The sequence below is a fragment of the Enhydra lutris genome, unplaced genomic scaffold, assembly GCF_002288905.1.
Source record: "Enhydra lutris kenyoni isolate GAN:26980312 unplaced genomic scaffold, ASM228890v2 scaffoldscaffold95, whole genome shotgun sequence".
In the NCBI taxonomy this organism is placed as follows: Eukaryota; Metazoa; Chordata; class Mammalia; order Carnivora; family Mustelidae; genus Enhydra; species Enhydra lutris.
In genome coordinates, this window is record NW_019154179.1 from 1,448,289 (window position 1) to 1,473,981 (window position 25,693).

The following is a 25,693-nucleotide window of genomic DNA, read 5'->3' on the forward strand; positions in this document are numbered from 1 at the left end:
GTCCTACAGGCTAAAGAAATGGTCATCAGAGATTATAAAGTTATGTTTTTCCTTTTACAATTAGAAGTAATTTGTGTGGTGATACTTTGCCAGTATTTGAATATTCTGATCCTTCAGTCCTTTTGTTTAGTGGTATTAGCATACAAAAATTATTCTTGCCTCAATCAGTTATTTTATTGGGTTTTGCAAAATAATGTTTTCCTAAATTTATAATTTCTTCTACACTTATTAACTGGCAGTCTCCTTTAATAAGGAATTAACTATAATATCAACAAAAACCAAGGCAAATGCTTGATTCTTTGGCCAACTTTCAGACTAAGATATTGCTGTAATGGTCATCTATAATAATACCAAAGTTTTCCCTCCATCTCCCCCTTTTTTGAGTGTCACTGTGGATTAATGGATTAATGAAGTAGATTTGACATACCACAGAATATACCCAGTCTAAGTATAGAATAATTTTTAGTAAATTTATATGGTTGCGATTATCACCACTGTCTAGTTTTAGAACATTTCTATCACCTCAAAAAGTTTTTTGGTTCGAGTCAATCTGTGGTCCCATTTCCAGTTTCAAGCAATGCAATCTGTTTTCTGTCTCTGTAATAGATTTGCCTTTTCTGGAAATCTGATATAAATGGAATCACTCACTATGTAGTCTTCTGTGTTTGGTTTCCTTCACTTAACATCATAGGTCCATCATGTTGTAGCATGTTCCAATAGTTTGTTGCTTTTTATTGCTTAAGAGTACTATTTTATGTATATACCTCATTTTGTTTATCTGTTCATCAGTGCATGGGCATTTGGATTGTTTCCAATTTTTGGCTGTCATGAATAATGCTGCTGTGAACATTTATGTACAAGTCTTTGTGTGGATATAAATTTTCTGTCTTCTTTTTTTTTTGACACATACTTAGGAATGGAATTGCTGGGTGTTAGGAGATATTTAATTTTTTAAGAAACTGTCAAATTGTTTTAGAAAAGTAGCTGCACCAAAAAAAAAAAAAAAAAGGAAAAAGAAAAAAGAAAAGTAACTACACTTTCCCAAAAACAGTGTATGAGGATTCATTTCTCCATATCCTTGTCAACACTTGATCTTGTCAATCTTTTTTTGATTATAGCCATTCAAATGGGTTTTTAGCAGTATCTTATGATTTTAATTTGCATTTTTCTAATGACCAAAGAAGTTGAGAATCTTTTATGTACTTATATGTCCTTTGTATTTCTTCTTTGGTGCTGTCTATTAAAATATCTTACTCATTTTTTAAATTGGATTGTTTTAACTTGTGTTGAGTTGTAATAATTCTTTATATATTATGTGTATAAACTCTTTACCAGATTATGATTTACGAATATTTTCTCCCAGTCTGTAGCATGTCTTTCATTTTCCTGTGGTTTCTTGAGAAGAACAGAGGTTTTTAACTTTAATAAAGTCCAACTTATCAAAAATTTTTTATTGGTGTAATATCTAAGAAACTTATGCCTAACCCAGAATCCACAAGATTTTTTCCCTCTGTTTTATAAGTTTTAAAGTTTTGACTTTTGTTTTGACTTTGTTTTTTGACTTTGTACAAACTTTTGTACTTCGACTTGTACAAAGTTTTGACTTTGTGTTCTGTTTTGAGTTTATTTTTGTTTATAGTGTGAGGTTAGGATCTAAATTAATTTTTTTTCCTAGAATTTGGGGGGTTTTATTTATTCAGTGTTTTATATTGAGTTACAATCATTATTCTTAATGATGCTCAAATTTTCCAATTAGTTTGGCTTTTGTGTCCTTTGGACATTCCCTCATTTGTCTATGGATACATCTGTGTTTTCTGACTCTTCACTATTTCCTCTGCTGCATGTCTGAAATCAATCATTTCTCCATGGGGCTTTGTTTTGTTTTGTTTTAGTGGACTCACTACTATGGGAGCTCATTGCTACTGAGGTAACAATTGATTCTAAACATTCATTTTAGTGATGTTTAAATGACTTTTTCATTCCACCATCATTAAACAGAATCTATGCCCTTTTGTCTCCCTACACATTTTATTTTTATGGGTTGTCCAAACCCACAACCGTTGCCCTAATGGAGAATCCTATGGAGTCATCACAGAGTGAATAGGGAAAAAACTCTACAGCTTTGGTAGAGAAAGCTGCTCTCTAAAAATGATACAGAGTAAGAAAGAGAAATTTTCTCAACATTTCCCCACTTTTTTCTCACCTTGCAGTTTGGAATGGTCGGCTGTTATTGTAGATGAAGCTCATAGAATCAAGAATCCAAAGGCTAGAATAACAGAAGTTATGAAAGCTTTGAAATGTAATGTCCGCATTGGTCTCACTGGAACCATTCTTCAGAACAACATGAAAGAACTGTGGTGTGTTATGGACTGGTGAGTGAAAAGTAATTTGTCCATTTTGGAAAATTTTTCGTATTTCTTTAACTTAATATTACCTTGTTTGCTAATTAATAGTTTCTAAAAAAAATTGTGTTTGTTTATGGATGTGTTTATCCCAAGCACAGTATACAGAGTAGAGTGTCCTATGAATGCCTATCTTTATATATTATTCTTTGTCCCTGAGGTAAATATATGAACTTATTTACCAATTCTGTCATCTTACAGTTATTTTCTGAAATGTCATAAAGAAAAAACATTCTCTTTCCTTACATTTTGTTATTGTTATCACTCATGAACAAGTGACTTAGTATATTTCTTAGAAGCAAAAAGAAGTCATTGTGTGTCTTTTTAGATAATTTAATAAAGCTGTCATATTTTTTTAATTGTCTTTATAAAGGGCTGTGCCAGGACTTTTAGGTAGTAGGATCCACTTCAAGAAGCAGTTTTCTGACCCAGTAGAACATGGTCAGAGACACACAGCAACAAAAAGAGAACTAGCCACTGGCCGAAAGGCCATGCAAAGGCTTGCGAAAAAGATGTCTGGGTGGTTTCTCAGGCGTACCAAGGCTCTAATCAAGGATCAGTTGCCTAAGAAGGAAGACCGGGTGAGAATTGCATTTGTTTAAATTATTAACTTATCATCATTTAATTATTAATTTCTCATGTTTTATTTTTTTCTGAAAAAAGATTTTTTAAGAGGAAATCTATCTCCTGTGGTATTTTATGAATATAGTTTTTTGCCTTTTACTCAGTGTGGAAAAAAATTATTATATGCAAATTCAGAAAGCACTAATTCAGCCCAATCTAACAGGTTAGCTAACAGGTTTTTTGTTAGTATACATTAAATTCATTTCTCTTATTTTATAAGAATGCTTTTGGTATAATTCTTTCTCACTGAAGAAAGAAGAACTTTCTCCCTAATTTATTTTCTGTTCATATTTTGCCCTTCATATATTTTGCCCAGTGAATTCTTTGAGACCTTAATAATAGCTATAGGACTGCAATGATTAAAAACTTTTATGGGTTTGTTTCTTTTAGAATGTTATCTATAGTTATACAATTAACTTAATTTGAAGAATTTTAGGAAAGTTACAATTAAATTCTGTCAATTGTTTAAAAATATAGTGGTCCTCTTTTATAGTTTTTAATCTTGTGGTTCTTCTAACTCAGGTAATGGAATAAAGGTTCTATAAATTACTATGAACAAAGCTTAATTAATGTCCCAAATATGGGCAATACTATTAAATACTCTCTAATCCAAGGGTATCCCATTGATTATTACTTTAAAAAGTAGATTTGAAAGGAAAATATACTGATATACAAGTTGGGGAAGTTGACTCTTTGATCTAAAGAAAATGTTACTATTTAATTAGAGTCCTTAATGAACACCCATTTTTAAAAATATTTTGTATAACTTTACATATATTATTTAGTTATCTGTCCAGTAGGAGCAATAACTATATATATATGAAGAGAGAATTGTATTCAAAGTGTTTAGAACTTGGGCTCTGAAATGAAATAATGTAGACTTGAATCCTGGCTCCCCTACTTAGGAGTTTTGTGACCTTGAGCAATTTGCTAAGTCTCCCAAACCTTGGTTTCTTTACCTGTTAAATAAGAATGATGAGGGGTGCCTGGGCGGCTCAGTGGGTTAAAGCCTCTGCCTTTGGCTCAGGTCATGATCTCAGGGTCCTGGGATCGAGCCCTGCATCAGGCTCTCTGCTCAGCAGGGAGCCTGCTTCCCTCCCCTCTCTCTCTCTGCCTGCCTCTCTGCCTACTTGTGATCTCTCTCTCTGTTAAATAAATAAATAAAATATTTTTTAAAAAATGATGATAGCAGTGTCTGCCTTACATGGTTGCTCTGAAGTGTGTGGCATGTGAGAATTGTTTAGTAAATGTTACTACATGTTTTAAGGTACTTAGGAATAAATTTAACCAAGGAGGTGAAAGACCTAAACACTGAAAACTGTGAAGATGAAAGAAATTGAAAAAGACACTAAAAAATGAAAGGATACCCATGTTCATGGATTGGAAGAATTAATATTGCTAAAATATCCATACTACCCAAAGCCATGTATAGATTCAGTGCAATCCCTGTCAAAATTCCTGTGGCATATTTTTACAGGAATAGAAAAAACTTTCCTAAAATGTGTATGGAAGCACAGTAGATCCCAAAAGAGACAGAGCAATCCTGAGAAAGGACAGCAAAGTTGGCAGGCATCACATTTCCTGATTTCACACTATGTTACAGAGCTATAGTAATCAAAACAGTATGGTACTGGCATAAATACAGACACATAAATCAGCAGAGTAGAATAGAGAACCCAGAAACAAACCCACACATATACAGTCAACTAATATTTGACAAGGGAGCCAAGAATACTCAGTGAGTAAGACAGGAGGATACTCTTTTCAATAAGTGGTGGGAAAATTGGATATTCATATGCAAAAGAATGCAGTTGGACACCAGTCTTATACCACTTACAAAATTAACTGGAAATGCATTAAAGATTAAAACACAAGTCATAATCGTATAAAACTCCTAGAAGAAAACAAGGAAGGAGCTCCTTGACACTGGTCTTGGTCATGAGCTTTTGAATATGACATAAAAAGTATAAGCAACAAAACCAAAATTAAGAAGTGAGACTATGGAGCGCTCGGATGGTGCCGTTGGTTAAGTGCCGGACTCTTGGTTTCAGCTCAGGTCGTGATTTCAGGGTCATGATACCGAGCTGAGCTGAACTGTGTCAGGCTCAGTGCTCAGTGTGGAGTCTGTTTAACACTCTTTATCTCTCTCCCTTTGCCCCTCACTACCCCCCCCAGCCCTGCTCTCTCTTTCTCTAAAATAATTAATCTTTTTTTTAAAAAAGTGAGACTACATCAGACTTCAAAGCTTCTGTTACCTGAAGGTGCTCAGGCGTTAAGCGTCTGCCTTCAGTTCTGGTCATGATCCCAGGGTCTTGGGATTGAGTCCTGCATCAGGCTCACTGCTTAGTGGAGAGCCTGCCTCTCCCTCTCCCTCTGCTGTTCCCCCTGCTTGTGCATGTGCGCTCGCTTGCTCTCTCTCTCTCTCTCTCTCGCTGTCTCTCTTTGTCAAATAAATAAATAAATAAAATCTTAAAAAAAAAAGCTTCTGTACACCAAAAGAAACAATCAAAAGAATTTGTCATTTTTTTTTTGCAATAGCCTGTTTTAGTGATATAAACATATAAATATTTATAAATAGAAGGCTTTTCCTTTTTATTCTCATTTTTCAAAATCTTATTATGGGTTTTATGACCTGGTTTTACATACAGCTACATCTAGAAGACTTTTACCAATTTCTGGTGCTACTAGAAATGTAAATTATATCCTGTATAACTTAGTGGCATGATTTTATCAAATTTTCTTTTTTTTTGAATTTCAAAATAGAAACTCGTAGTTGCTTTTATGTGTATTTTCCTAATTCTTACCTTTATTAATCTTAGGAATTTATAGTAGGATATCAAATACAAATTATAATACAAATGGCAATAATTAAGTTTTAAATTTTTTTCTAAGTTTTTAAGGAATTGAGTAAGTACTATTCATACTGTTGTTCTAAAGTTTTCCCTTTTCTTCTTATCCAGGTTTTTTTTTTTTTTAAGAGAGATTTTATTTATTTATTTGAGGGAGAGAGAGAGAGCACAAGTAGAGGAGAGAGGTAAAGGGAGAGGGAAAGCAGACTTCCTGCTAAGCAGGGAGCCTGATGTGGGACTCTATCCCAGGACCCTACGATCATTACCTGAGCTGAAGGCAGACGTGCTTAACCAACTGAGCCCCCAGGCACCCCTCCCTATCTAGTTTTTTTATTTGACCTAAACCGTAGTAATTTACTTGCATTATGGGCTAATAGTATGAAACCCTGAAAAGACCCAGAATATATTTAGAAATATATAAGGAAAACACTTGTTTTTTCATATTTTGATTCCTTTCAATTGAAAAGCAAACTCTATGAGATTTATTTGAAAATAGAGTTATTTATATAGTTTAGGGTAGGGTGTCATAATAATGTATCTAAAAGAATAATAGTTTATAAGTAGTTTTCACTCTTACAGTCTTTAAAATCTGGTGTACATTGTGATTATTAACTGCTATTAAAAAAAGTACCAATAATTCTTTGTATTTCATCTTGGCAGATGGTATTTTGTTCTCTGACAGATTTTCAGAAAGCTGTCTATCAAACAGTATTAGAAACAAAAGATATGACTTTGATACTTCAGTCTTCTGAGCCTTGTGGCTGCAGCAGTGGCCGGAAAAGGAGAAATTGTTGTTACAAGGCAAGCATTTCTGGGTGCTTATCTTCACATCTTGCTTTTGATTACATTGTTCTCTATTCCAGTGTCAGAGGTAAGGAGCAGATAAAATAACTTTTCCTCAGTTCTTTATCTTTAGAAGCCACAAGTTAATAAAAAGGAATAGTTTTCAAAAGTATTTTGCAATATCAAATAGTAGTCATAGCAAAATATAATATTCAAATATCTTCCCAATAAACTGGGTTTTCAGTAGCTCTCAGAAACTAGTACCTTCAATTTGATATCCTCCCTTTCAGCTTTTATTGAGAAGTAGCCCACTTCATTTTGAGACTTCATCTTATTCCCAGAAGTTTCTCAATAATAAACTTAGTCTTTGACAGCAGGCTTAAAATACTGTTCTGATAGATTGTTAATTAATCAAAATTGTGTATTAGTATAATAAAGTATTTTATTTTTATTTAGCAACAAATATTAGTTTATATTTTTTTAACTTTCTATCTGTATTTCCTGCCCTTTTTTTCACCTCTCTGTTTTAGTATCAAGATATCTATCAAATATCCATGTACATCGAGGGACCCTGAATAAATATTTATCTAGATTGATATTTATTTCATCTCTCATTTGTTTTGCTGTTTTTTAACCACGTCACTTTTTCATAATAGCACAGTTTCTTCGGACACCTTGGAATATAAAGAAGAAGATAGAGAAGGGACAGTGAAGTATGACCCTGCCCCTGTGCCATTTTTTATTACCAGGAACCTCTTATAGCAGCATTCTCTACCACTGTGTATCATGAGGGTAGATGCTTTTTGGAATGAGGACTTTCTCCCCTCTTTATTAAAAATATCACCAAAAGTATGAGTCTACATGAAGTGATTCATGAATTTTTTTACATAATGGCAGACCATCATTTTCTCAGAAGGTATTGTGCCAGTAGTGACCAGATGATAAACATTAGTGTGAGCGATAGAGTTTATGAAGTCACTTGTTACATAGCCGTGTTAGTCTCTTGCGTGTTTTTATTTTCTCTTTTTTCTGGTTACAGACCAATTCACATGGTGAAACAGTGAAAACCTTGTATTTCAGTTACCTTGCCGTCCTTCAGAAGGTAGCCAACCATGTTGCACTACTGCAGTCTACTGGCACTTCCAAACACCAGGTTTGAGTGGACTTTGTACATTTCTTTATGATGCTATTTGGTATAAGGATTTTGTATTTGCTATAAAATGCCGTAGCCAAGTATCTTTAAGTTATTTTTGTATGCAGTTGAAGAGGAAACTAACTTGCTCATGTTTTAATTTAGATGTCAAAGAAGTATATGCTCTTAAGTTTTTTAAAGAGAAAACTGAAGCCTAAGTCAAAATAATAACCATTTTTTATGCCTCTGTTAGTGTTGCTGTATTTGTTTTCCTAACATGTTTTGATACAATTACTAAGTAAGCTATTTGATGAGTCGATCTCATTCCATTAATAGTGTATCTAACTCCATTTATCCAACCTACTGGATTAAAATGCATTTACAGTAATCTGTATATTAAATATTAGGAATATATCCCAAGTTGGCGAAAATCGGCAATTTCAAAGTTTAGAAATAAATGCAATCATATACTTTGATCATTTCAATTGTATCTTATTCTAGAGCACACATAAATAAAAAGAAATCTTTTTAAGGCTTACTTTTTATTGCTTTTTAAGGCTTTTTAAATATAATTTTATATTTTCTTTTATGTTATAGTCTTCATGCTGTTCAAATATAATTTTAAAATCTAATAAGCATTTAATATTGTTCTTTGATAGTACTGTTTGCTCTTTGGGAAGTATTTGAGTCCTTGACTTAGAGATTATAAAAGAATAATGATAAAATTATTAGTCCTATCATTTCAGAACTCATCAAAGGCATATATAATTAATATTATCACTTTAAGTTTTTCTAAATTATTAGTCTGACTTAGAGAAGATAATATCTTCAAAGTAATATATTCCTTCTAAATCGAATGTTTTCATAAACAATCTCAATTTATATATATATATAAATGTGTTCGGTTGAAATTTCTTTTCTTCTATCTTTTCCTACTAAGGAAACACTTATCAAAAGAATATGTGATCAGGTATTTTCCAAGTTCCCAGATTTTGTGCAGAAAAGCAAAGATGCAGCTTTTGAAACCCTATCTGATCCAAAATACAGTGGGAAAATGAAGGTAAGTACTCTTTTTTTCAGGCTGCACACACAAGCGTGATACACAAAATATTTATCAGTGGTATGATGGAGATACTAACTAATCAGAACAGATACCCAATCATTCAGAAGAGACTGTGGCCAAAGACAACTGATGTAGCCGTATCAGCATTTACTAGCTTACAATGAACCATGCATGCAGTAGGTTCTCAATTAGTGCTTACATCAAATATACTTCAGACTTTCCTTATTGATTTATGAGATGTACGCCCTCTTAAAAATGTACGTTGTTTGCCACATATATAATAGCTTAGCTTCAAATGTTTAAGGAGATTATCTATCAGAAATATAAATTCTCATTCCAAATATAAGGATGAGGATAGGCAATAGCTCAGAATTAGAGAAAGAAACTTCTTAAGAGTTCAAGGTAGACAAGACCTCTATGTCTAGACTAAATTTTCTGCCAATCTATATTGGAAAGTTGCTAAGTGTCAGTTGTAGCAAGGGAGCATTTATTGTACACTAGGAAACTGACCTGTAGATGCTGTTCTACTGAGGGAGGGTGGGAAAAATAAGGCTAGGTTCTCCAGCCATGACCCAGGCCTTGGGACATTGCCTGTGACAGCTGCATGAATTGCTGATAGCTTCCAGCCTTTTTGCAGTCACTTTGTTTAACTCTTTAGTAACTATAAAGAATATTTATTTATGGATTCAGAGATTATTACCAAACAATTCCCAGCATTATAGTTTAATTAAGAAGAAAGTAAGTTATTTCTTTTGGCTAAATAAGTGATTTTAAGTAGTCAGGTGGTCATTTTCTTAAAATCTTGGAAATATTTTTAGCAGTTAATCTATATAAACTCATAGTTTAGTTTGCTTGGACCTCTAAATTCAATGAAATAAAATAAAAACCAAGAATATTACCTTAAAAACTTGCGTATGTATTTTTTTATTGAGATAAAATTGACATATAACTATGTTAGTTTTAGGTGGATAGCATAATGATTTGATATGAGTATATGGCAAAATGATTATCACAATACATTTAGTTAATATCCATCTCCACACATAGTCTTTTTTATTGTGATGAGAGCTTTTAAGATCTACTCTCAGTAACATTCAAATATGTAATACAGCGTTGTACATTCAAATATGTAATACAGTTGCTGTACATTACATCCCCAGGACTTACAACTGGAAATTTGTACCTTTTGACCACCTTCACCCAGTTTGCCCGCCTTCACCCCCTGCTTCTGGCAACCGCCAATCTATTCTCTGTACTTATAAATACAAGCATTTTTTTTTAAGATTCCACATATAAGTGAGATCATAGGGTATTTGTTTTTCTTTCTTCTATTTCATTTAGCGTAATGCCCTTCATGTTGTTGCAAATGCCAGGATTTCCTTCCTTTTTATGTCTCAATATTCCATTATATATGTGTATATCACATTTTCTTCATCCATTTATCTGTCAACAGACATTTAACATTTTTTTCCACGTCTTGGCTGTTATAAACAATGTGCAGTAAATATGGGGGTGCAGATGTCTTAACTGAGACCTGTTTCATTCTTTTGCATAAGGCTATTCAGTTTTCCCAGCACCATTTATTGAAGAGACTATCTTTTCCCCCATTGTATATTCTTAGTTCCTTTGTCATTAATTAGTTGACTATATATATGTGGGTTTATTTCTGGGCTTTCTGTTTTGTTTCATTGATCTGTATCTGTTCTATAATAGCATACTGTTTTGATTACAATAACTTGTGGTATAGTTTGAAATCAGGAAGTGTGATGCCTCCAGTTTTTTGCTGTTTCTCAAGATTGCTTTGACTATTTGGGTTTTTTTGTGGTTCCATGCAAATTTTAGTATTGTTTGTCATATTTCTGTGGAAAATGCTGTTGGAATTTTGATGGTGATTACACTGAATCTATAGAAGCTTTGAACAGTGTGGACATTTTACAACATTAGTTCCCAACCTATGAACACTGAATACCTTTTTATTTAATTGTGTCTTCTTTAATGTCTTATAGTTTTCAGTGTATAGGTCTTTCACCTCCTTGGTTAAATGTATTCTTAGTTACTTTATTCTTTTTGATACAGTTGTAAATGGGATTGTTTTCTTAATTTCTTCTTCTGATATTTCCTTATTAGTATACGGAAATGCAATGAATTTTTGTAGACTGATTTTGTATTGTACAACTTCATTGAATTTATTAGTTCTAAGTTTTTTTGGTGGAGTCTTTAGGGTTTTCTGTATATAAGATCATGCCATATATAAATAGGAAGAGTTTTTCTTCTTCCTTTCCCATTTGAATGCTTTTATTTCTTTTTCTTGCCTAATTGCTCTGGCTGGGACTTCTAGTACTATGTTGAATAATAGCGGCAAGAGGAGGCATCCTTGATTTGTTCCTGAGCTTGGAGGGAAAGCTTTCAGTTTTTGTCAGTGGGTGTTATGTTAGCTGTAGGCTTGTCATATATGGCCTTTATTATGTTGAGGTGTATTTTCTCTATACCCACTTAGTTAAGAGTTGTATATTTTTAAAATAAGTCTGTATTAGTGAGAATATTCTATGATTTATTATCATAATAAATAATTCAAACCTAACAATAGTAAATTTCCTAACAATCTTTCCTAAGAATAGTTAATCTATTTTTATCATCCATTTTGCTGAATTTATTTTTAAATAAAACAATGTAAAAAGCTCAATTAATTTGGATCTGAACACTTATTATCCCCTTGTTTCCCAGGCCAGAAATCATGGCCTCCTGTGAAAACTGTATTATCTGTTGTTATATATTTAAATTGCATTTTTTATGACTCTTCACTAAAAAGTTACTCTTGATATTAAATGAATTTTATAACTCTACATTTTATATTCTTATACTCAACATATGATTTAAAATGTACTATTGGAGTTGTCTGATTAAAATAATTATTACATTTAATTTTTGTTATGCTATTTAGAAAGGAAAAAGCAAGCATGAATTGTTGCTAGAGGCTGGGTAGGTGTCTGTATATGTGAAAGAAGCCTGTAATTTACTTGTTTTGTGAGAGAACACCAACAAGATGGAGACTGATAGTAATAATCTAGGGTTATATTCTTAAGATTGTGTATCATCTGATTGTCAACATCATCTGATGATTTAGTGATACAAAATGTATAAGCATATAACCTATTGCCTGTGTGGAGGGTTAAGAAATCCAAGTTGCATGTATGTCTTGAATTCAGGTGATACTAGTTCTGCTTTTCTTATTATTCATCAGCCTGCAGCTGATGAATAATAAGATTTATTACATTTGTTGATGTAATGCTTATTGTACCCTTCATACCCTCAAAGCTACACTCATGAACTCAACCTCTTTCTCTTATATGTGAAGGTCTTTTTTCTTTTTCTTTTTATAATCTCAACTACTATTCCAATGGATGGTCACAAGTTGAACTTACTCCCCTGATAAGAATCCTCATTTTCCCTTCCCTTGGGAAATACCACAGGGCCACTTACTGTGAGGGGGTGGGGAAAAAGACTCAGGAAACCCAATTTAGTGCTGTTGAGATCATATAGGGGTCATGTTCATCTCTAGGCCTGACTAATTTGAGAAGAGTTAGGCCCAAGATTTCTTAGCTGTGAACATTGTTATTTACAACACTCCTTGGTATTTACCCAAATGAGTTAAAAATCTCACACAAGAGCCTATACCCAGATATTTATAGCAGTTTTATTTATAACTGCCAAAACTTGGAAGCAACCAAGATGTCATTCAGTAGGTAAATAGATAAATTGCAGTATATTCAGACAATAGAATACTATTCAGTAATAGAAAGAAAGGAACTATCAAGCTACAAAAAGACACGAGGCACTTTAATTGCATATTGCTAAGTGAAAGAAGCCAGTCTAAAAGGCTACTACATACTGTATGATTCCAACTATATGACATTCTGGAAAATGCAAAACTGTAGAAAAAGTAAAATGATAAGTGGTTACCGGGGGTTTGAAAGGAGGGATGCATAGAGAGAGTACAGGGAATTTTTAGGGCAGTGAAACTGTTCTGTGTAATACTGTAATGATGAATACATGTCATTATATATTTGTAAAAAATCATGAAATGTACAACACAATGAATGAACCCTAATGTAGGTAATGTAAATAGACTTTAGTTAATAATAATAGTTAATGATTTAATAATAATAATTAATGATTATATATTAATAATAATTTATTCATTCATCAGTTGTTACAAATGTACCACCCTAATGCAAAATGTTAATAATAGGAAAAGCTGGGTTCAGGGGAGGGACAGAAGTGCAAGATGGGGGAACGGAGTCTGTGGGAGTTCTCTACTCCATTCTTCTGTAAATCCAAAGTTGCTCTAAAAAGTAAAGTTTTTTAATTTTAAAAAGCTAATGTATTATGTGAAACTCTAATGCACATACTTTATATAGAATCAGTTGTTTTATTAAAAAATAAAGTAAATGCAAAGCTTATTTTGCAAATAAATGCAAAGCTTACTTTGTAAGTTCTGCGAGTATTTAAATTATGTTTACCTGATCTGTGACATTTTTATTCACCATTTGATTGGTTATCTGAGTAGCTTTCTTTTTAACTCTATGGCTTTTTCCAAGGGATTGGACGTGGGGGTCAGAGTTAGCACAGTGTCTTCTCTTAGTCGACTGTTGAGTGTTTCTTATATTGCTTATAATTTTTATGTTTCTTATGTTTCTTATATTGCTTATAATTTTTTATTTTAAGTTTAAATGCTTATCAGTGAATAAACAAAATTGCTGAAGTGTTTGTTGCATAATTCAGAAAAATTTTAAGCTCAGTTCAGAAAATTCCTTTTCTTTCCTTTGTGGATTACTTTTCCACAGTGTTCTGGAACTGTCATTGCCAGACGTGGAAATGCCTGTTTTAAAAATAACAGTATTACTATTATAAATAGGCTTTGGATTATTTGCTCCATCCCTAAAAGCACTGTGTATGGGGGCAAATTATTGACATTTTGAGGTCAAAATAAAATCTGGAAGTTAGGGCTTACTGTAAATAGAGAAGCAGAAGGGATAAAATGAGAAGAGGTGTATATGTGACTGATTATTTTAAGAAAATAAATATCAAGACTTTTAGAACTTAAATGTAATTAAACACATTTCATTACATCTATCTAGAAAAAACTTAAATATTTCCTAAAAGGAATGCTGTTCTGCAATTTAGTTTCTGAACATATTGTAGGTATAAAGAAAGTGTGCTTTAGAAATTAAATTAATTCATTTAAATGCATCCCATAATCTAAAATGCTTCCTTTTTATTAAAACCAGATGAGATGAAACAAAAGTCTTTTGGAACCTTACCTCATTATTGACAATATGATGATGAATAACATCTCATGTAATAACTAATACTTTATTTCTCTAAGTTGGCAAAAATGAAGGGAATTAGGAAAGAGGAGTGAGGTTATATTGTATAAAAATAATTTTTAAGAAATTCTCAAGTGATGTTTATATGTATAAAGTGTGCTTTTAGTTGGAACTGTTTCACTGGTGGTTGATTTCTGTGGTTCATTTCCAGGTCCTTCAGCAGCTTTTAAATCATTGCAGGAAAAACAAAGATAAAATACTTCTTTTCTCCTTTTCCACCAAGGTGAGTTTCTTCTGAAGTATATTCTTGATTGGCCCAGCACTAACTCTGAGGCACAAAGCCCAAGAGACATATGTGTCCAGCCACATTTTCTCTCCTATACATACTATAGGAAATGATAGTGAGATAAGCAACTTTTAAAACAGAAGACGCTTAAATCTCAAACATATCAAGGTTATTATCAAATAGCAGATTCAAAGATAGATTTTTAATTCTCTGTTGATGTTTTTGCTATAATTAAAATATACAAGACATTTAAGAGATTTTAGAACCTGGAAAATAGCACAAATAATGAAAGTCATTTACATAAATTGGCCAATACTTTTCTTTTTATTTAGTTTTAGTTTAAAAAAATAAAGTTTGATTTCTTTTTTTCCCTAAAAGGTTGATTTTTTTCTTTCTTTTTTTTTTTTAAGAGAAGCATTGGTGAACTTTAGAGTCAGTTTCAGGATAATAGGAAGAAATACATGAGCCAGAAGCCAGGAAAATATTTGTTGCTCTTATAATTGTAAGAAAGAATTTGTAAGCAGCAATTATTAATACTTAGTAAATCTTATCTCTATAATTGTATGAAACTTATTACACCATGAATTTGTCTTTGCCTTTCTTCATATCTTTTCTGTAGTTGCTTGATGTTCTGCAGCAATACTGTATGGCGGCTGGACTTGATTACCGACGACTTGATGGAAGTACGAAATCAGAGGAAAGACTTAAGATTGTGAAAGAGTTCAACAGTACACAAGATGTTAACATTTGCCTAGTTTCCACAATGTAAGAAAATAAAATTTGATAACTTGATTTTTATCTAATTGCTTTTAAGATTTAGGGTAATTTAAAAATTATTACTGGATTAATTTTCAGTGGTTATGCTTCTATTGCTTTGTTTTATTTGGCTTTAAGGAGAAGCAGCAAAAATGCTATTAATTATGACTGAAATAACCATATCTTGAGTTTTACCTAACCTTTTCTCTCAATTTTCTTATCATCACTGAATTCTCCTTATATGTCTGGGTTTATAAAGATAACAATCAAAAGAAATGGATGTTTCCTCCCAGGAATTTTCTGTGATAGTGTTTTTATTCATGTCTTGTGGTCAGAACAGCCAGACTTAATTGAATAATCAAGTTATTAATCATATAACTGAGAATCATGTGTAGCAGTATTTTTAAACTGTGCTCAAGGAGCCCTAGAGAGCCCACTGGGCTTAGTGGGCCTGGTACTTCCTCCCTCTGTCTACCTCATCTCAACCACAGCAACTCTACATTAATAGGTTTTATAGAAGTTATGTCAGTTCTAACACCTATTTATGAATCTCTCAATAAAACCTTTTAAAGAACATATACACTTTAGAGAAAGAGTTAAGCCAATATAAACACCTAAGAAGATTCATCCCTTTTTGGGGGTAACAAATCCTTACTTTGACATCTAATATGTAAGTATTTTATAGATCTGCCCCCACTATCTTTCAAAAAGAATTTCAGAGGACTTTATAAACAAACATACATAAAATGTAAAAAGTCAACACAATAATTACTTAAAATGAGGAATAAAATTATGTATACAATGAGTGAGCTGTTGAGATCTAAGTTATTCTCATATTCTTGCAGTGAAGTCATAAGGAGAGAAGTTCTGGATTCTCATTTTCCTATGAATGAATCAAGAAATACTTTCTCACATGAGCCCTTCCTTACCCACAGAGCATTAAATTACATAGAATATTGTTTTCAGTTAAGTTTTATAAAGTACACACAAGCATTCTTAATTTCCTATATAATAAACATTTTTAATTTCTTAAATAATGTTTTTCAGAGTCATAAATGCCTTCAACGTCAGTTCAAATAGTACAGAACTTCCCATGACAAGCAGTCATCTCTCACTCCTTTTCTGCTCACACCATCTAATTTGATGAGGTTTGCCAGAAAGCTCCTAATTATCTCTTTATATTAGAAATTGTTATTTAAACCATTCATTGAATTTTTAAAGACCGCATTTTTCATGTTTAAAAGTCCTAGTGATATTTTTCAGATCTGCCTGATTATTTTTACTTATATTTTGTTCTTTATGGTTTCTAGCCTTCCTTTTATTTCTTTAGTAATTTTAATTATTTTTTTTTTAAATCTCTTTTTGAATGGCATTTTTTGCTCTACCAACTCCTGTACTTGGGGCTGCTAATCCTTCTATTTATTTTTCTCTCGGCTCTTGCTTATAGTAGATGCTTTCTTCACACATTTTGTAATTTTTTATTTTGAGCTTATTTACCGTGGGGCTTTTCCCCTCTGTTTTAGGCAGACGCCATGCCAGCCGCATGGGGATGGAAATCCATGTTTCTTGCTTGGCTTCTGTTGACATCCTAAGAGTGAGGCACTTCATTAATGTTCGGTACAGCCTCCGCTGACATCACAGAGGGGATTTGGTTATAGCTGAGTGTAAATGAATGTCCCCAGCTCCTCAGTCTGTTTTCTCTGACACCCTCTGGGTGTGGATGAGAGGCACCCCATTAAGGCAAGGGTGGAGATCTGATCTCCTCACTCAGCCTTCACTGACCAGTTTGGGAGTGGGACCATAGATTTTTTTTTCCATGGTGTTTACAATAGGCTGGTTATTATCTAACATTTTGCTGTCTTAAAAGGCTATACCTTTCCTGGTTCTTTGGCTAAAGGAAGAAGGCTTTTCTTGGGGCTTTTTTGTCTCAACTGTTGGCATTTCCAGTATACTGGTTTCTTCAGAACCCGGTCTAGGATTTTTAGGCAAAAAGACAGCTGGAGAACTCATTGCTGTATCATTCCTTAGTTCATATACTCACTAGTGTGTCTTTGTTCTCTCTACTTTTCTGAGTCTTATGTTTATTTTATATATGATGTCCAGGGATTTTTAGCTACACTTAGTAGGAAGAATAAGAAGTGTATCTACTCCTGTATTGACTTTTAAAAATGTGTATATTGCTTTATTTAGCTGGACTATACTTAGAATTTTTAGAATGCATGTTAGGAAAATTGTATAGCATAGTATTTGAATAGCCAAAAAATGACAAAAACCAGCACAACCTACTTACATGGGCTTTAATGGTCAATTTTTTAAAAGGGATATTCTAGAATGGTAGAAAAATGATATTCCATAGCTATTTCGGTTTTGGCGTGTTTGTGTTGTAATCTTATTTTAATGATGTTAATGCAGTATTGTATTGATTTGGTTACAGAAACCTGGCACAATTGAATTAGAGGGCAACAATTATGTTTTTGCTATTTTAATATGCCCTTTTCTGGTTCCTCTAGGGCTGGTGGACTAGGCCTCAATTTTGTTGGTGCCAATGTTGTTGTATTATTTGATCCTACTTGGAATCCAGCCAATGATCTTCAAGCAATTGACAGGTATAATACTGACAAAATTTAACAAGTACTTTTTAACCTAAAATTACTCCTTTTTGACTCTTTTAGATTGCTCCTATGATTACAAGACAGAGAAAACCTTATGAAAAAAAATTGTGTTTAAGTTAACTCCGAATCTGAATCCAAATGGCAGCCTGATAATAGCAGTTGATTTTCTGTCCATCCCAAGATCCCATTATTATGGCAGGATTGGTTTAAGAAGGAACAAACCCATAAAACTGCAGGAAGAGAGGGAAGGTCACTACTAGTAGATCAGAAGTTTTGAGAAACTCCTAGAAGACAGAAGGTAAACAGAATCTGTATGATCAAGAAACCAGCAGAGAAGAGCCACAGTACGAAGTCGGTAGGAGAGCACGGAGAAATTTCAAGCTTGGGGTCAGCAACTATAGGATGTAGAAAGAGACCAGATGGAATTGTTGTGGGAAATTAATTAATGTGCTAATCCTAAAAGCGTTTCCTCTCCTACCCTCCACATACAAAGAGGACTTGGCCTACAACAGATGCCCCTTGATCAAAGGTGAAAGATTTATTTCTTAAATTTTATAAATAAGTGGGGAATTAGACTGACAGAAGGTTTTTGCAGTGAACGTTAGGACCAGTTCATAAAGCAGAGTTGAACCTAAAGTAATCTCAGATCTCTGTGGAACAGAAAAAGGGGGGAATGATTAAATAGATCTGTGTACCCGTTTGGAAATCCAGACCAGCTTTCCTATGCAGTCCATCCAGTTCCTCATTTGTAATTATGAATGAAAAATTAAGAATTATGAGATGGGGGTGCCTGGGTGGCTCAGTTGGTTAGGTGATTACCTTTGGCTCATGATCCCAGGGTCCTAGAATCGAGCCCCATGTCAGGCTCCCTGTTCAGCAGGTGAGTCTGCTTCTCCTCCTCTCTCTCTCGCTCATACTCTATCTTTCAAATAAATAAAATCTTTTAAAAAAAGAATTATAAAATAGTTTAATAAAACCAGCAGTATGAAAGAAAAAGGCCAAGATGAGAAACAGACCCTTAAGGAAATAAAATAAGAATGAGACACCATGTAAAGAAGTGCATAGAAGAGAAAAATAGAAATTCTTAGATATTAGGGGCACCTGGATGGTTCAGTCCATTAAGCATTTGCCTTCAGCTCAGGTCATGATCCCCATATCAGGCTCTCTGCTCGGTGGGGAGTCTGCTCTTCCCTCTCCCTTTGCCCCTCCCCCTGCTCTCTCTCTCTCTCTCTCTCTAGCTCTCTCTCAAGTAAATAAATAAATAAAATCTTAAAAAAAAAAAAAAAAGAAAGAAATTCTTAGAAATTACAACTATGGCCAAATAATTCAGTTCAAGGTCTAAGTAATAAAGTGGAGAGGACTGAAAGTGGAGATTGATATGGAAAATAAAAGGAATGATTGTTTTAGAACACAATGACAGGGCAGGAGAGAAAAAATACACATAGTGGTGATATTTCTAAATTCCAGAGATAAAGAAAGGGGCTAAGTGATGCCAGAGTGAGAAAGAGGGAGAGAAAATTATTTATAAAACAAAGACAAAAAGAAAAGAACAGGTTACCAACAAAGAAATAAAATCACATTCATTTCAGCAGAACAGAGTTTGAAGAACAGACTTTTTATCTGCATTATGGAATTCTGGAACACAATTGAAGTTGTCAAAGTGACAAAATTCATATGATGATATCGGCAAGAAAATAATTTTGACTTTATAATCAGTAGCTAAAATATCAGTATGTGAAGGAAAAAAAAGCAACTCTTGACATCTAGGAACAAAGATTTTTATATTTAAGTCTAAATAATTGTTGATGGTTTAGTTGAGAGGCTTAATGCAGTTTTAAAGAAAGAATTCTCAAAAAATATGAAAGGATGGTATAAGAAAATTAATAAGAGGGGTGCCTGGGTGGTTCAGTCAGTTTAATGTCTGACTTTGGCTCAGGTAATGATCTCAGGGTCCTGAGTCGAGCCCTGCATCAGGCTCTGCTCAGCAGGGAATCTGCTTGAGATTCTCTCTCCCTCTGCCCCTCTCCTGGCTTGTGCTCTCTCTCTCTCTCTCAAAAAAAAAAGTAAAAAAAAAAAAAAAAAAAAGAATCAAAAACTAAAATTCCATAAAATTTCAATAAAACACTGGAGGTGGGGATAATTGTGTTAGAATTTATATTTCATCAAAAAAGAATTAGAATATCTTAGTTTTCAGATTTATGCCAAAAATTGTTTTTAAATTTTAGCAAAAAATTTAAGGGCAACAACTAGGAGAGTTGGGCATAATAATCACTTGGTTCAATTTTTAAACAAAGATGTTCAAGCTCCATCCTTCTGCTATTCTAATTCTGTAGGTCTAGTGTGGGAATCTACAGTTTCCACTTTAAGAAATTCCTCAGCTTGTACATCAAAGGACAATAGCAACAGAGTAAAAAACAACCCACAGGAGAAAGCACTTGCAAATTATACATGATAAGGACTTAACATTTAGAATATATAAAGAACTTCTAAAACTCTGTAACAAGAACCAGAAAATAAAAACCCAATTTAAAAATAGGAAAAGGACTTGAATAGACATTTCTCCAAAAAAGATATACAAATGGCCAATAAGAACATGAAAAGGTGCTCAATATTACCAATCATGAGGGAAAAGCAAATCAAAACTACAATGAGATATTACTTCAACCCATTAGGATAATTTTTTTTTTTTTTAAGAGAGCTTGTGTGTGTGAGCGGGTTTGGGGAGGGGCTGGGGTGGGGGAGAATCTTAAGCAGGCTCCATGCCCAGCCCAGAGCCTAGGCAGGGCTCAATCTCATGACCATTAGGATAACTATTACCAAAAACAGATCAGGGCACCCAGGTGGCTCAGTAGGTTAAGCATCTGCCTTCATCTCAGGTCATGATCCTGGGGTCCTGGGATCAAGCTCCACATTGGGCTCCTTGCTCAGTGGAGAGTCTGCTTCTCCCTCTTCCTCTGCCTGCTGCTCCCCCTGCTTATGCACCCTCTCTCTCTCTCTCTCCTCTTTGAATAAATATGTAGAATCTTAAAAAAAAAAATAGAAAACAAGTCTTGGTGAGGATATGAAAAAATTAGAACCCTGTGCATTGCTGCTGGGAATATAAAATGATGCAGCTGCTATGGAAACAATAGGGTGATTTTTTAAAGATTAAGAATAGAATTTCCACATTTTGAATTGAAAGCAAAAACCCAAAAAGATGTTTGTACAACCATGTTTATACCAGTATTATTCACTGTAGCCAAAAGGTAGAAGTAACCCAAATGTTCACTGATAGATGAATGGATAAACAAAATGTATTCTGTACATAAAATGAAATATTCAGCCTTAAAAAGGAATGAAATTCTTTGTTTTATAGAGTTACAGTTGACATACAGCACTCTATAAATTTAAGCTATACCATAATGGCTTGACTTACGTGTATTATACAATGAGTACCACAGTTAGTTTAATTAATACCCACCATCTCATGTAGCTTTTAAAAAACAAAAAAGAATGAAATTCTGTTAAACATGCTACAACATGGATGAAACTTTAAGACATTATGCTAATTGAAATAAGCCAGATATATAAAGACAAATATGGTATATTTCCACTTACATGATTGTATCTGGTATAGTCAAATTCATAGAGACAGAAAATAGAATGGTGGTTATGAGTGGCTGGGGAAAGGAGGAAATGGGGAGTTACTGTGTAATGGGTACAAAGTTTTTGTCTGGGATGATAAAGTTGTGGAGATGGATGATGGTAATGTTGCAAAACAATGTGGATTTTCTTAATGCCCCTAAACTATATGTTTAAAAATGGTTAAAATGGGGAGAGCGTGGGCGGCTCAGTTGGTTAAACATCTGACTCTTCATTTTGGCTCAGGTCATGATCTGAGGCTTTTGAGATTGAGCCCTGTGTCAGGCTTGCTCACACTGGGCATGAAGCCTGCTTAAGATTCTCTCTGTCCTTGCCTCTGCCCCTCCACACCCCACTTCAATGCATTCTCGCTCTCTCAAAAACAAAACAAAACAAAAGCAAAAACAAACAAAAAAACTCCACATGATTAAAATGGTAAATATTACATGTATTTCGCCACAGTTCTTTAAAAACTACCCATGGGCATCTGGTGCTCAGTTAGTTAGGCATTTGACTCCTGATTTAGGCTAAAGTCATGATCTCCAGGTGGTGGGATTGAGGCCTCCATCAGACTTTGCACTCAGCATGGAGTCTGCTTGTGCCTCTCCCTCTGCTTTGCGCCCCACCTCCCACCCCTCACCACTCATTTTTGTGCACGTGTACTCTCTCAAATAAATAAAATTTTAAGAAAAAAACCAACCAAGGTGATTGTGATCCAATTGATCCCCAAATCCACTTAGAGAAACATTGGAAATTAGAAGTAAAACCAAACAGAACTTCCAAAATAATTTTTTTTAAAAGTCGCTGAGAAAATGTGATTATTTCAGTAAATGATTAGAAATATGAGTGAGAGGGATGTGCAGTGAGATATGTGCAGTGAGAGGGAAAGAAACTAAAAAAGCATGGCAAATACAAAACACAAAATAAACTGTAAGAAATAAGGCCAAATATAAATATGAATGGGCTAAAACTTCCTTATTTAAACAAACAAAAAAAGAAAGTTAAAATGAAAAGTTAGATTCAGGTCTATGCTTACTACTATATATAAAATTGAAAAATACATAGAAGGTTAAAAATGAAAATATACTTAAAAATCTAATTAGAGAGAAAGTAACAAAAAGTAAGAGTGGCAATATTAATATTATGCCATCAAGCTTCAAAGCAAGATGCATTAAGGAAAAAAATAGGGAACAATCCAAGAGGAAAGTATAATAGCATTACATTACAAAGCCAAAACTCTTTTATGATGAGAAATGGACAAATCCACAATCATGATGGGAAACTTAATATCCCTCTCTCAAAAATTAATGGATTAGGCAAAAAAAAGAAAATACATAAATTATTTAAATAACAATTATTTAGCCTTGAATTTAATAAATGTATATAACCATATTACAACTGAAAATACCCATTCTTTCATTTTAGAGCATACTTTTAAATGACTATATATCTTAATATAAATCACAAGGACTAGATTACATGGCTCCAGTCAAAAGACCCTAGAAAATAACAATGAACTTGTAGTTAATAAAAATCTAGCCATATGGATGTTTTTAAATATATTTTTAAATAACTCTTGTATTAAAGAGGAAATCAAAAAGTGATGCCAGCAAGATGGCAGAATAAGAAGCTCTAGGTACATGTTTCCCTATGGGTGGATTAAAAAAAAACAGAGACTGATTAAAACAACTTCATTGGATCTCTTTAATTTAGCCAGAGAACTATAGTAGTTAAACAAATTCCCAATGAAGAAGAAGCTATATTCAAAACTGGGAAATTTCATGGCATCTTTACTCATTCTTGCCTCAGCCCCATTCTCTAATGCAGTACAACCAGGAGGAAGTAACCAATTCCCAGTTCCCTCCCTCTCAGGTATGGAACTCCTTTGTAACTTTCTAACCTGTCTGTAAGCTGTCAAAGGGAATTGTTTCAATTTCACCTGACAGTGCTTAGAGGAGGAATGGTGGCATTGTTTGGATCTCAGACTAGCAGAAGCTATTGAAAGCAGTATAGGCCCCGTGGTGCATGAAAGCTGCAGTGGGATTCTATCCCTGGTACATGATATTACAGTAGAAGAATATGATAGAATATGTTTAAGGCCCTGAGAAGACACTGAAATGAGACTCTTTGGGAAATTAAGACATTTAAAAGCACACACATATACACAGACCCAGGCAGGACATATGACCAGAAATGACCAAAGTAGGTTTTAATCCTTACCCTGACCTTCTCCCAAGACTTAAGATATACCCTGCTAATTAATGTGTGTTTTCCATACTAGCTTGCAAAGACTAGAAGTGGCTATTTTATCAAGTGGCCAATTTTTTTTTTTTTACAACAAAACAAAACAAAAACATCAGACATTTAAAGAAAGAGGAAAACCTAGTACAATCAGAGGAACAAAATCTCCAGAAACCATCCCTGAAGAAACATGGGCATAGAACTTAGGTGACAAATAGTTTAAAACAACTGTCCTAACTCTAAGAGCTGAATGGAAACTATGGACAAAGACATAAAGAAAATCAGGGAAACAATATATAAACAAAATTAGAATATCAGCAAAGAGATAGAAATTATATATAAAAAAAGAACAAAGCAAAAACTCTGAACCTGACAAATACAATTACTGAATGTAAGCAACAACAACAACAAAATCACTGGAAAGACTGATCATACTCAAACAGGCAGAACAAGGATCAGGAAACTTGAAGACAGATCTGAGGACAAACAACAACAACAACAACAACAACAACAATGAAACAAGCAAAACAAACAAAATAAAACAAAACCAAAAAACCCACCAAAACAGCAACAGCAAAAACCAAAACCAAAACAACAAAGAAAAATGAACATAGCTAAAGGAATTTATGGGACATATCAAATAGACTGAAATACATATTATAGGAATCCAAAAGAAGAGAGAGAAAAGGACAGTTACTTGAAGACATAATGACTGAAATAATAACGACCCAAATTTGGGAAAAGACATGAATATACAAATACAAGAAGCTTCACAAACTCCAGGTAGGATAAACCCAAAGTGACTTACGCTGAGACATGTTACCAAGTTTTAGAAAGTTAAAGACAAAGAGAATGAGAACCTTGAAAGCAGCAAGAAAAAAAAAAAAATGACTTGTAATGTACAAGGGATCCCCAGTAAGAATACCAGCAGATTCTCAACAGAAACTTTATAGGCCAGAAGACTCTGGAATGATAGATTTAAAGTACCAAAAGGAAAAAAAAATCAACAAAGAATTCTGTATCAGGCAAAACTGTCGTTTAGAAATGAGGGAGAAATTAAGACAACAGAAGCTGAGTTTGTTATCACTAGACCTGCCCTATGAGAAATGCTAAAAAGAGACTTTCAAGTTCAAATTAAAGGACTCTTAACAGTAACTCAAAGCCATATGAGAATATAAAATTCTTAAATATAAAAACCAGTATTACTTTATTTTTGGTTTGTAAGTCTACTTTTTATAGGATTTAAAACACAGGGGTGCATGGATGGCTCCATTGGTAGAATACGCAGTTCTTGCTCTTGGGGTGTGTAGAGATAACTTGAAAATGAATCTTTAAAAAAGAAAAAAAAATCTTTAAAAAAAAAATAAAAGACAAATGCATAAAACTATAAATCTATATTAATGAATAAATGATATGTAAAGGTTTAATTTTTGACATCAGTCACACTGGAAAATCCACAGATATGTTGAAATTAAATGGGGCCCCTAGGCAGTTCAGTCAGTTAGGTGTCTGACTTTTGATTTCAGCTGAGATCATGATCTCGGGGTTTTGAGATGAAGCCCTGAGTTGGCTCCACACTGGGCATAGAGCCTGCTTGGGATTCTCTCTCTCCCTCTTCTGCCCCTCCTCCCCCTCTTGGCTCCCCCACCATCATCTAGCCCCACTTGTGCATGCTCTCTCTTAAAAAAAAAAAAAAATGATGGGTGCCTGGGTGGCTCAGTTGGCTAAGTGCCCCAACTCTTGATTTCAGCTCAGGTCATGATATCTGGGCTGTGAGATTGAACCCCAAGTAGGGCTCCACATGGGTGTGGAGTCTGCTTGGGATTCTCTCTCTCCCTCCCTTTGCCTCTCCCCCACCTTCAATCGTACTCTCTCTCTCTAAAGTAAATAATTTTAAAAAATTACACTCTCAAACAACCACTCCTAAACAGTACACTCTTAAACAACCAATGGGTTATGAAAGAAATCACAAGAGAAATTAGCAAATATCTTGGGAA

The 25,693-nt window shown here is 33.8% G+C and overlaps 1 protein-coding gene across 1 annotated transcript in view; it reads left to right on the top strand.

The window, feature by feature from the left end:
- LOC111139085 (ERCC excision repair 6 like 2) overlaps positions 1-25,693 on the top strand; it is a 123,148-nt gene that overhangs the window by 42,552 nt on the left and 54,903 nt on the right. The window contains exons 5-12 of the mRNA XM_022491222.1: positions 2,211-2,372; positions 2,776-2,983; positions 6,536-6,676; positions 7,698-7,811; positions 8,731-8,850; positions 14,392-14,463; positions 15,086-15,231; positions 17,733-17,828. Coding sequence (XP_022346930.1) covers positions 2,211-2,372; positions 2,776-2,983; positions 6,536-6,676; positions 7,698-7,811; positions 8,731-8,850; positions 14,392-14,463; positions 15,086-15,231; positions 17,733-17,828 — 1,059 coding nt within the window. The remainder of the gene's footprint in view (positions 1-2,210; positions 2,373-2,775; positions 2,984-6,535; positions 6,677-7,697; positions 7,812-8,730; positions 8,851-14,391; positions 14,464-15,085; positions 15,232-17,732; positions 17,829-25,693) is intronic.